The sequence below is a fragment of the Gopherus flavomarginatus genome, chromosome 1 (assembly GCF_025201925.1).
Source record: "Gopherus flavomarginatus isolate rGopFla2 chromosome 1, rGopFla2.mat.asm, whole genome shotgun sequence".
Taxonomy (NCBI): Eukaryota; Metazoa; Chordata; order Testudines; family Testudinidae; genus Gopherus; species Gopherus flavomarginatus.
This window is the reverse complement of record NC_066617.1, coordinates 117,281,090-117,293,606: the sequence shown is the minus strand read 5'-3', so window position 1 is coordinate 117,293,606 and position 12,517 is coordinate 117,281,090. Positions and strand designations below refer to the sequence as shown.

Sequence of the window (12,517 nt, the reverse complement as noted above, 5' to 3'; positions counted from 1 at the left end):
GTGTGTGTGGGGGGAAGGGGGGGTTATTACTAGAAGAGCAGGGAGTACTATAATTCAGGATGGAGGTGCTTTGGCAGAGCTGGAGGCGCTGTCTGCACACAGCCAGCCCTGCCTGAATTTAACTGTACTGTCAACTTGTCACTTTCATGAGCACTAACAGACAGTGAACACTCTCCCCCAAATGGCTAGTATCACAGTGCACACAATACAAGTGGTCCTGGTCTCCCTTTTCTGTAATGCTCCATACTGTTAATTGTCTGTCTCGTTCTTAACTGAGGAAAAGCAGAAAAGTTAGTGACTTAAGGGCAAGATGAGATCAGAATATGGCAACTTCAAAAATGTTTCTTTTTGTCTATTGTTTTTTCTCTTCTCAAAAAGTCTTGGAGTCTGGCAACTCTGCAAAATGGTTCTGGAACAAAACAGGATTGAGAGAGAGAGAAATGGGGGTGGCTAACCACATGAGTTCAGTGATGCTGTAGCTCCACACTGCAATTCAATGTGTCAGGAACTACTTGGTCTGGGAAATGTCATTTTGTTAGTTCCTTTAAGTTGTGACAGTTTTCAAGTTAAAAAGGCTACTTTTCAACACTAAATACAACTAACAAAAAACCACATAACAAACCAGGGGTTGGGGATAGATATACTTGTGAGGTATTTAGTGTGTGACAGTATTGGCATAGAAGAGGGAAAGTGTTCCCCCTGGCTAATGAAAATGGTAAGACAGCCACTCTGAGAAAACTGTTTGCAGATTGTGTGGTGAAACCACAGATTTAAATACTTGCTTCCCAACATAATTTTTCTGGGTGTAATCTGGGGGCAAGTGAAAGTTCTGATTCTACACACTTCATTAGATTTTATGTTGGTGGGATCCTTTCTGCATGATGGAGAAGGACTTTGAAAAGGGGGATAAGAAAGAAATAGGAGAGTCAGTTGATGTCTGTGCTTTCCATCACACACACTTTCCAGCATCTGATTCTCTAATATGTAACCGTTGAGTAGCCAGAGACCACACCTCTCAGTCCATGTTAAATATCAATTGTCCTTACTGTTCTGGTATTTCATCTGTTCCTCCTTCCCGTTACAAGGAATAATAGGGAGTAGTAGCAGATACAGCCTTTGCTTGCAAATATAACAATTGCATTGCATACACTCTGGGGATCTGTAGATGTGCGCGCTCTTATCAGGGCAGGCTCTAGGTTTTTTGCTGCCCCAAGCAAAAAAATTTTTGGCACCTCCCCCTTTTTTTGGGCTTTTACACGTGGTTGCACTTTTCAATGTTTTTTGTTGTTGTTTTGGTTTGGGTTTTTTGACTGGGTGCGGTACTGATGCAGCATTGGGCAATGACTGCATCTGAATCTGCTTGAGCTGCGTATATCTGCCTGAATTTCTTATCGAGACAAAGAAACTGAAAAGCCCCATGGGCCATGAGAGCATCTGAGTAACTTGTGCCGCCTGTAATACGCACGGAGGGGAAATACAGACTAGAGAGTGACATTTCAAGAGGCTTAAATCACTGCTTGCTTTGCTGCCCCGGTATCACGTCTGGGTCTCTTGAAGGAAGGCTACGGGGTTGTGCAGCTGCGATCGGAGGCTGAGCGAGAGCCCTCAAAAGGGGACAGTTATCTCTGGAGACAGCCCTTGGCTTTCCCGGGCACGCTCAGTATTTCAGTCCTAGTAGGAGCTGGGCTGCTGCTTCTGAACGCTTTCTGCTACTTTCGCTAATTAAAAATGAGCCTGACGTTCCCCAAATCATTAACTGAAACGGGTAAGGAGCACGCTGGAGAATTGCCTGCTGTCTGACGGGTGCTAATTCCGACACTGCTACTTGATCAAAGGGTCAGGTAATTGTCTTTAAAAAGTTGTGCCAGAATGACAGGCTTTCTCCCAGCTCAAATTCATTTCCAAGGGGGCGGGGGAGGGAGAGAAGAAGGGGGAAAGCCGGGCTAACTCTTGAAGGGGTATTTCATGGCACTCTCTCCTGGTGCGTCTCCCTGAGCCCCACTGGCTGTACTGCAAAACAGATGGTGTTATTGGCAGCCCAGGGCTTCCTTCCCGGCCCTAGTAAGTTCTCGGTGGCTTTCTCGTTGTTCCCTGGGGGACTCGGGCTGTAGGGTTTTAGGAACATGAAGTCGCTCTTGGTAGACTCCGGGTTCAGGCAGACTTTGTAGCAATAGCCCGGAGGGCCGCTGCCAGCCACATCCAGGCAGTTGGTTGACACTTTGTTGCCCGAGGAGAGCTGGGGCTTGATGTTGGAATTTTTGAAGATGTCAGCAGGAACGCCACTCCTGGAAATGTGCTGCCCCAAGCACGTGCTTGCTTTGCTGGTGCCTAGAGCCGGACCTGACTCTTATCACAGTTTCTGTACTCTTTTGTCCCTTATAGTCTGTTATAGTATTGATCAGAAATAGAAACCCTTCCCTAAGTAACTGCCAGGGAACACAGTCTGTGCTTTTCCTGTTCAGAGGACTTACAACTCTCCTGCCCATTGGTGAGATGAATCTGTCTCTCCTCCCGCTGACAGTCTGTGTGCACAGTGCTCTTCTAGCACTTCACCTTCCTCATGAACCTTTTCAAGCAATGTCACATGAAATCCACTGTATATCTGACTCCCTTGTCTCTTGGATTCATCTTTAGTTGCATGTTATGCAGTCAAATGGATATCCTAAGTACAGTAACATGGCTCATCCCTGTGTTATATTAAGCAGAGGGATGTGGTCTGATTGCCTGGGCCAGGCTACTGTGAGCTGGAACTGAATCTTGGTGCATCTCTCAGTAATTATAGTCTTTACCAGCCAGGAAAGTACAGCTTCTAGATTGGCTGCATGCCCTTATCAGCTCTTATTTTAGTAACTCCCCTCACAAACCTATTTTCACAGTTACTATTGGAAATGACTTCATTCTCTTATTAATGCTCCCCATATTGCTAGTCCCATTTTCTGTGTCATTTCCTCTTCTCCCAATTTATATCCTAATAGTATTGGAAGCAATGCATCCTGCCTTTCTTCAGCTATTCCCATACGTGTATCTATCTCATGGATGTAAGATGGGTACCTGAACCTGAGTCCAGTCTTTTTAATGGTCACAACTATTAGCTCACTGTTCACAGAAACTTCTAAGCTTGCATGTCTGTTCTCCAACAGACGGACAAGAACTACAAGAGCTCTGGATAGTGAAACAGTAGGAAAATGACCAGCGACTTCAACACAGTACCATAAGCCGCAACAGTTAAGCCTGAAAGAAACCACGATGTTTGGGTTCACAATGCACAGCTGGTACAGAAACCAAACCGCTAGCAGACGAACTTGTCAAGTGTAAGACAGAGAAGAAACAAGATAGTCATGGAACTCTGGGAACAATCGCCTTTGGTTTAAATGAATGAAATGATTTACTGAAAAGCCCAAATCTCTATCAAAATGAGCTATCTGTTCTGAATGTTTTAGAAAATATTGTTCTATCTGTGCTTTTCTTTGATATGTGAAGGTAGTAGGAAGATGATTCAATCGAGCTACACTTCAATCGTGATCATTTAATTCATCCCAGATTTACAGATAACAAAATTCCATCTGGAAATCTTAGTCTCATCATCCCAAAATCAGGAAGAAGAGGAATGATGCATCAAAAAAGATCAGTTATTTTGTGCTTGTTGATAAGACATAAAGGACAAGACATCTTGAGGATAGCAAATTAGCACAGAGTAAAAAACAAGTTAATGAAATAAATGTATGAACTAGAGAGAAGGGTAATGGGCAGAAGGCATTCCAAGGGCTGGAATGTATGTTAGTCTGGAATAGGAAAGCCCAGAAAAATGAGAGATGTTACATGTCAGGCTGAAGGACTATATGCTAAAGTGGGCAATGAACTAAGACAGAAGGTGGGAAGGAGATGACTTCTAAGCAGAATGGTAAATAATAAAACACAAGACAAAATTATCAGGTTCAGAAATTGCTTACTAAGAACTAGGACAGTAGTAAATATTTGCTTCACTGCTATGGCACTGGTACCTACACCACAGTACTCAAGTCACTAGGAAGGACAAGCTTTCAACAGAGCCAATGGAGTTATAGCAGAGAAGATGCAGTATTAATCCAGTAGGCGGGAAGGGCTTGGAAAGAACAGTTACTTACATTATAGTAACCACAGTTTGTCACGATGATGTCATCTGTATGCATCCCACTGTAGGTGTACATGTATCCTATGTGTGCAAGACTAGAACCTTTGGAATAGCAATGTCTCTTGTGCCCCACTGCCAAAGGTATAGAGGACAAACCAGATGAAGCCATCCCTCAGTTCTCCCACTAATTTTGAATCTCAGATAAGAAGGACAACAAAAAGTGGGAACGGAAGATGGGTTTCGGAATCCACCTGGATGACAGCATCTTGAAGAACCACAGTTGCTATAAGGTAAATAACTGTTCTCTTCTTCAAGTATGTGTCCATGGGGATCCCCACTCTAGGTGACTGATAAGCAGTGACCCATCTGGAAAGTGGGACTGAGGAGCCCTGACTGTCACTAACTGAAAAATGTTATAGCACTGATCTTCCAAATTTGGTATCTGATCTTGCAATCAGGTCAAAAACATTGTATTTAAGAAAAGTAAGATGATTATTCCACATAGTTGCCTTGCAATTTTTGCATACAGGAATGTTCCTGAAGCAAGCAGAGGACATATCTTATGCTCTAGTGGAGAGAGCTTGAATATTTGGAGGACCATATGATAGCACGTTGATATACACTACATAATCTATTTTGAACTTCTCTGAGAGGAGATGGTTTGACCCTTAGAAGCACTAGAGAGGGCAATAAAAAGATGAGAAGAAAGTATAAAAGGCTTTTATTCCATCATTAATCAATTAATGGTGATTAACTGTGTGATTAAAGTATCAGAGAGGTAGCCGTGTTTGCTGCTTTTACAGATCCAGACTAAGAGTCCAGTGGCACCTTATAGACTAACAGACGTTTTGGAGCATGAGCTTTCGTGAGTGAATATCCACTTCGTGCATCTGACTAAGTGGGTATTCACCCACGAAAGCTCATGCTCCAAAACGTCTGTTAGTCTATAAGGTGCCACACGACTCTTTGCTGCTTATGTGATTAAAAAAATGAATTGAGATTAATTGCACTGTTAAACAATAATAGAATACCATTTACTTAAATATTTTTGGATTTTTTCTACATTTTCAAATAGATTGATTTCAATTACAACACAGAATGCAAAGTGTACAGTGCTCACTTTATATTTATTTTTTATTACGAATATTTGCACCGTAAAAAAACAAAAAAAATTATTTTTCAATTCACCTAATACAAGTGCTGTAGTGCAATCTCCGTCATGAAAGTTTAACTTACAAATGTAGAATTATGCACAGAAAAATAACTGCATTCAAAAACAAAACAATGTAAAACTTTACAGCCTACAAGTACACTCAGTCCTACTTCAGCCAGTCGCTCAGACACTCTTATGTTACCATACATAAAACCATACTACTACTGGTAACAATGAGCAGTAACAAACCAACTATGGCACTCCCATTTCCAATGGCTAGCAGAATTTAACACTTGAGAAGGATAAAGGGCCAGCGTTGATGCTCATATAAAATGAGCATACTCTAATAACGAATGAAAGAAAAGGGTACCAAAATAGAAGAATAAGAGCACCTATGGGGAATGAAAGGATAGGGTGGAAAGAATCCAGAAGGTAAGGCAGTGAGGCTACAGAGAAGATTGTCATGGTGTATCACAGTTCTGTTAGATTTGCAGTCTCTGAGCACACAGTACCAAACATTGCAGCTGTATATACAGTACATACTTGGAGAGGCAGTGCCATGTATCAAGAGAGTGTGTCTACAATACTGCTGTCATGCACTGAGTTAAGTATAATTAAACATTACCAGTAATGTGGGTCAGGTTCAGATGTTACACTATAAACATTTAGTTACATGTAGTAAATGTTTTGGTGGCCTCTAGTGTGTGTTTGTCTGCACTACAGGGACATAAATTCTAGTGTGTACTGGCGTGTTATGCACTAACCGGACCATGTGGACGTGGCTGGCGAGCATTAAAAGTTCCCTACTGAGCATTAACGTAGTACAATTTGAAATGAGGCTACATCAACATGCACAGCAGAATTCTTAGTGTATGCCAGGAGGGTCCACACAGGCCACGGAGTGCCACAACACACTAGTGCGCACTAGAATTTATGCCCCTCTAGAGCAGACTAATGCACCATGTATAAAAGCCCTTTTACTTCAGTACTGAGCAGAAGTGTATAGATGCCCATGGCTAGAACAATTTCTGGAAAAAAACAAAGCTGGCTTCCTATACTATCAATCTCTTGCATTAATGAACTAAATAACTAAATTTTACAACTGCAAAAATAAAAAATAGACTCTGTGGCCAACAAACCTTCTCTTTCTAGCATATAAGAAGTGGGAAAGGCTGTGGCACACTCTCCCCTTCTAGTATACATGGAACACTCTGCTAAAAATGTTATCACACTAGGGACCACTGGCATGGGAGGCACTTATTACTCTCAACCCTGCTGGGGTATATATGAAGGGCTTGTGCTTGACAGTCTTCTCTGTTGGGATATATGGGAGGAGAGGCCTCTAGCTACCACATTATCCACAGAATATGCTGTTTCTTCTTTGCTTCTCTGCTGTGGCATGGAAGCTGAAGAAAATGTATGTGCTTAACAGACAGGCAACCCACATCTGCCTTAATTTGGCAAACTCCTAGGCCACGTCCAGACTAGGAATTAAAATCGATTTTAGATACGCAACTTCAGCTACGTGAATAACGTAGCTGAAGTCGAATTTCTAAAATCGAGGTACTCACCAGTCTGGACGGCGCGGCATCGATGTCCGCGGCTCTCCGCGTCGATTCCGGAACTCCGTTCGGATTGATGGAGTTCCGGAATCGATGTAAGCGCGCTCGGGGATCGATACACCGCGTCCAGACTAGACGCGATATATCGATCCCCGAGCAATCGATTTTAACCCGCCGATGCCGCGGGTTAGTCTGGACGAGGGCCTAGTCTGTGAAAATGGTAAAGAAATTCAGCACACTCATTTTCCTAAGATTTCTTCCTTTCTCAGTACATAGGATGGTCAACGGAAAGATCTTTTTGATCAGTATCTGCTACACTATCTTTTTAATTTGGAATGAACATCAGTTCGAATGACTCCTACCTTCAAAGTGCTTTCTTCCTTTTTGCCATCAACTTACCTCATCTCTCCATCCTTAATGGCATTCTTCAGCAAGAGCTTTACACACATCCTAATTGCTTTACACACTTAACACCAGACACTGACACACAAGCATTGCAAGAGAAGTGACTCAAAAGGAGTGTGAGATCACCAAGGAGTGTGAATTAATCACATTATCAATTTTTTTTCCATAAAAGGGATTTCCTCAATTCAAATCCCAAGGCATGAAATTAAAGTTTGACTGTCACAGGTGGAATAAATTTTCCAGCTGATTGACTTGATGTGCGCAATGACACATATGTAATGTGGCAATAAATCAGGGGAATGTAGAGAGAAATTGGAGAGTCTTATTTTTTCTATTAATTTTCTAAGAGTCCCCTATTCTGAGCAGTTGTTATTAATTGCTGCCTCCTCTGAGTTAATACATATTTGGGGCAACTTGGTGCTTTGGGTCATCTGTCTGGCACTGTTCTCAGCAGCAGAGCTCAACATGCTCAAAATATGTAATCTCCGGGTAGAAATATTACCTCTGAGCTCATTCATTACTGACCAGGATTTAAAAAAGGTTTGGTTACAGTGCAAATTGCTTTGTGAAAAAACAAAAAGAGTCTGACTGGAAACATTTTCCACCATGAGGTTAATGGCAAATTGTAGAGGACACATTTCCTGCTCTCTTTCACATGAATCATGGTGTTGCTTTGCATATACACATATAAACTCAATTACATGCCCTGGAAAGTTCTCCCGATAATATCATGAAACAATAACTTGATTCTTAACACATAGAAGAAATAAAAAACACAACAAATAAGTAGGAAACATCCACATGCATAGACCACGTGAGAAAGGGAAAGGAAACACACCCGGATTTCATGAATCACACAGAAGCAAGATGCAAGAGTGACTGTGGGAAACTTTTCTACTGGTAAGGAAAGCTGATTCTCACCATTCTGAACAAAATGGCTGAACTAAGAGCATCTGATTGGCTATGCCCAAATACCTTCCTCCTCATCCTATTGGTTGAGAGATGACAAGGGGAAAAAGCCCCAGAGCAGCATGGGAATGAAATAAAGAGTTGGTTAGTATTTAAAGCACAGACATAATTATAAAGTACTACTAGTAGAAAAAAGTGGCCTCCAACTCCCTATGTCCTCTGAACTGCTGCTTTCCAATAACTCGAACCATTGGAAATAGCTTTCTTAATTCTCTTTTAAACTTTGCTCAGTTACTCAGAATTTGTTTACGTAAACTGAAAATGTAACCTGTCCCCCACTGCGAGATCATACATGAAACTCTTTTGGTTCTTAACCTGTTCATGCTACCAAAGTCTTCATTTTCAGTCAGGTGCCATATACACATTTGGAAAATGCCCTTATTTCACTACAACATTTCAGTGTGTAAAATAGCAGATTCTTTTCTACTCCCCAGGAAATTGAGATTTGGAGACCACTGTTTTGATCTTCAAGATTGATAATCCTTCTCTCAAAGAAAATAGATCTGACACCTGCAAAGAATGTCCTGGAGGCCTGAAGCCACTCATTCATGATGTTCTTCATTTACAACACCAGGAAGGCGGTTAAGTAGTAAGAAAATTTTATACTCATTCCTGTGTTTGCATCACTTTTATCTCCTCAAGAGCAATGAACACCATGTCTTCAACAGTTTTTCACAATATTATTTTCAGAGAGAGTCTGGTGTAGATATGAAAGGAAGTTTTAAAATATGGGATTTTGGGGTGTGTGTGTATGTGTTTAGGCTCCTCCATTTTCTACTTTCATTCTCCTCAGAACTGCCATGTTACAATGACTCATTCTTCAGCAGACCAGGATGAGTTCCAGCTCCATTCAGAACCATCAGTGCTACTTACAGGTCAGCCAAAGGATTGAGAAAGGTAAGGTATTCCCATCTCTCAGTCTAGGGACCAATTACAGTTTTTGAATGTTTTAATTAACCTGGAACACGTGAGGTTTCAATGTGAAATTTGTAATTAGGTTGGCAGTCTCTGTGTTACCCAAGGGATGGATATCAAATACATGGCTGATCTTAGTAAATGACACATGAGGCTCTACTATGCCTTAGAAATGGTAAATTGATCTTCTTTCAGTTCATGACCCACTGAGCTTCAGAAGAAACAACTTGTGCTCATCTGGCATACAAGTTAGGATTCCTTCTGGGAAATGGAAGTAATTGCCCACACACAATCCAGAGACCAATAAGCTGACCCTGACCAAGATTTCCTGCTATTCACAGAGATAAATAGTTCAGGACCCTTCTTATTAGAGGTGATTATTCTCACGAGTCCCAGCAAGAATGGTGAAGCCACTCCAAGCACTCCAGAACAGGTGACTCGTATTACTGAAATCTGAACGTGCTTGGAGACAGCTCCTGCTTAAGTTTCATGGGATAGTCAAGACATTAACATTCCTTTGTCCCCTCTTCACCCCACTAAAGACAACTCAGCACTTGGGAGCATTTGTACATCTTGCAAGGGTCTTCAAGAAAGCCAGCAAAACAGCTGCAACCATTTCTATCTTCTAATTTCACTCTGGAATGTTGTTTTTGTTTCGGATACTTCATGCACGTTGGGAAAAGCTACATATGACTCAAAAATAATCAGGCCCGGTAGTTAAAAGTCATTTTAAAAGAGAAAAGGAGAGAAGTATTACCTGGTCTGGAGAGGGTTTGTGGTTGGTTTGGTTGGAATGGGATGAGGATTTGAGGTGGTCATCCTCATAGTTATCTGCCATTAACTTCATGCGATTCTGAGTCTATGAGGGAAAAAGAATGAGAAATACATTTACTTTCAACTGAGTAAATTGAAAGTGCTTTAAGGCAGAGGGCAATAGTCAAGGAAATGCATTTTATAACACTGTGCACTATTCGGTGCATGCCAGACAAAGCCCATGAAAATCATTGACATTCAAAGTACACAATACTTGTACAAAATACACAACGTACTATAGATTAAGTGTAGCCACAAAGCAAAAGTAAAAATTAGTCAGCACATACAGGCCACTTCACTTCACTGTGCAGCTAAATTAGCTTTGTAATTAACTCTCTCATCCTCTGAGTTGCACCTAATAACGATTGCACTGTGCAAATGTGTACAGGGGAATTAAGTTCTTGATTAAACTGCTTAAGAAAAAAGGCATCAATGTGGACAGCTCAATGAAAACATCTGTTAAATGCGAAGGGTTGGTCAAAAAGAAAACAAGCTATGAAGCCATGTTAATAAGGGGATACAAATCAATACTGAAGATATTATAAATGGCATAATATAAACCTACGTGCCAGAAAAAGTACACTCTCCATTTGAATACTCAAATTTAGTTTTCAAAAAGGACATAGCAGAAATGGAAAAAATCCAAAGAAAGGTAAGAAAAATTGAGAGAGAGTTTGTCATGTGAGAGTTTATAAAGATGAGAAGTAATTACTTTGGAGGGAAGATGAATTAGAGGTAACATAATAGAGATATATCAAATAGCAATTACATGAAGTCAGCTGGGAACTCCTAGCTACTATTTCATAATACAAGAACAAGGTATGTCCAATGAAATTAAAAGGAAACAAATTTTAAAACCGATCAAATGAATTACTTCTTATAATTTTTACACAAAGCATAAATCACATATGCAACTCATGGCAACATGATATGGAGCTTCAGGGTTTAGTAAAATAAAAAATGTTATATTATGTATATCAATAATACCACCACCCACAGTCAGATTAGACAGGATAAAATTTCCTTGACCAGGTACTAGCCACTGCTAGAGACACGATACTGGAGCAGACGTATCCTCAGTCTGGTCCAGTTTGATAATTCCTATGCTCCTCTTTCCTGAATTGCACTTAAGGTAAATTCTGAGGCAATAGTGAAAAAGTAAATGTGTTTTGTATGGGATTTATTTAGTCAGTGGTTCTCAAACAGAGATCCATGGAACACTTGCTGGTAGTCTGAGGAGAGTTGGCGTATGACATGGTGCCCGCTCTCTTTGTTTCCAGCTGCTGACCTGCTTTAAGAGACAGTTAAAAATATATTAAATACTAACCTAACATTACTATCCCAACAAGCAAACGCAAGGGGAGGTGTCCCTGAGACTAATGCTCTATTAAAAAGTGGTCCTCAAAGTGTGAAAAAGTTTGAGAATCCTACATTAGAGAAGATAAATAACAGTTTTATATACGTCTTTATACATTCATAGCTAAAGATTTACTAAATAATAATATACATTAAATGAATGTTCAAAGCTGTTTGGAGATATACCTGTTAGTGATTCACTCTCTCCATAACTGAATAGTTTCTCAGTAGATGCTGCCACTTTAATGATCCTTCTTAGGATAGAGAATTTAGATTTCATTTGACTGCATGTTGAATAGCAGGGGCTTTCAAAGTTGTTGTAGACAAGTTCTAAATTCTAGATTTTGGGTTAATTTAACAGTGGTTACCACTAAACTGCACTTGAAAAACCAACAACTTAACCTTACAGAAGGTTTTCTCCATTAAGGCAAATAAGATCTGAATTACCAGTCCCACTCTTCATCAGTCAATAGTAATACTATTTGCACTTTCACAGCACTTTACAAATAACTAATTAGTTAGTTGTCAAGATGGCAGCTTTCTCTGTGGTTACGGTTTTTATTATATTTAAGAGTAAATTGTTTTTAAAATGATTTCCTTTTAAGTAGATGCACAGATCAGAATCTCATCAATTACACTTGAAATATCTGATCTTGATTGTTGATAAATCAGAAAATAAATAAAACTGCCTCTCAGTTAACTTACATGAACTAGGAAGCATTTGTGAAAGAATGCATTATGGGAACTGATATATACTTAACATGAATTTCAGTACAGCAGCATTCATTGGCTGCACAAAATGAAAGCAATGACTTTGAGAAGCATTGCATGGTTGACAAGTTTCAATGCAGGCTAACACTTGTAAAAACCTTCTTAGAGCCATCATAGGAACAGAAGGCTATACAGAGATAAACATTGGAAAAAGAAGCCTCTCATTCACAAAACCTGTGATGTGGGACTGAAGACATTATACACATTACTGATTTGGTTTCAAGTGGCTTTCACAATGATTCAATAGGAAATATACTACTAGAACTTAGCAATTATACAGCACTTACTGTGTTTAGAGAATTTTACAGACTGTAAGGCTGGGTTTTTAAAGGAACCTAAAAGAGTTAGATCCTCAATCCATTTCAATTTGATTTAGGGGCTTAACTCCCTTAGGCTTCTTTGAAAATCCCAACCCAAATTAAACCTTGCAACACCCCGGTGATGAAAGTAACATATAAAACA

The 12,517-nt window shown here is 40.2% G+C and overlaps 1 protein-coding gene across 11 annotated transcripts in view; it reads right to left on the bottom strand.

The window, feature by feature from the left end:
- ERC1 (ELKS/RAB6-interacting/CAST family member 1) overlaps positions 1–12,517 on the bottom strand; it is a 604,755-nt gene that overhangs the window by 41,786 nt on the left and 550,452 nt on the right. For 9 of the 11 annotated variants that reach the window (XM_050918047.1, XM_050918052.1, XM_050918028.1 and 6 more), the window contains one exon: positions 9,873–9,974. In XM_050918047.1, the coding sequence (XP_050774004.1) occupies positions 9,873–9,974 (102 nt within the window). Of the gene's footprint in view, positions 1–8,152; positions 8,220–9,872; positions 9,975–12,517 lie in introns of all 11 variants that reach the window. The other 2 variants (XM_050918091.1, XM_050918092.1) reach the window with 1 other exon arrangement.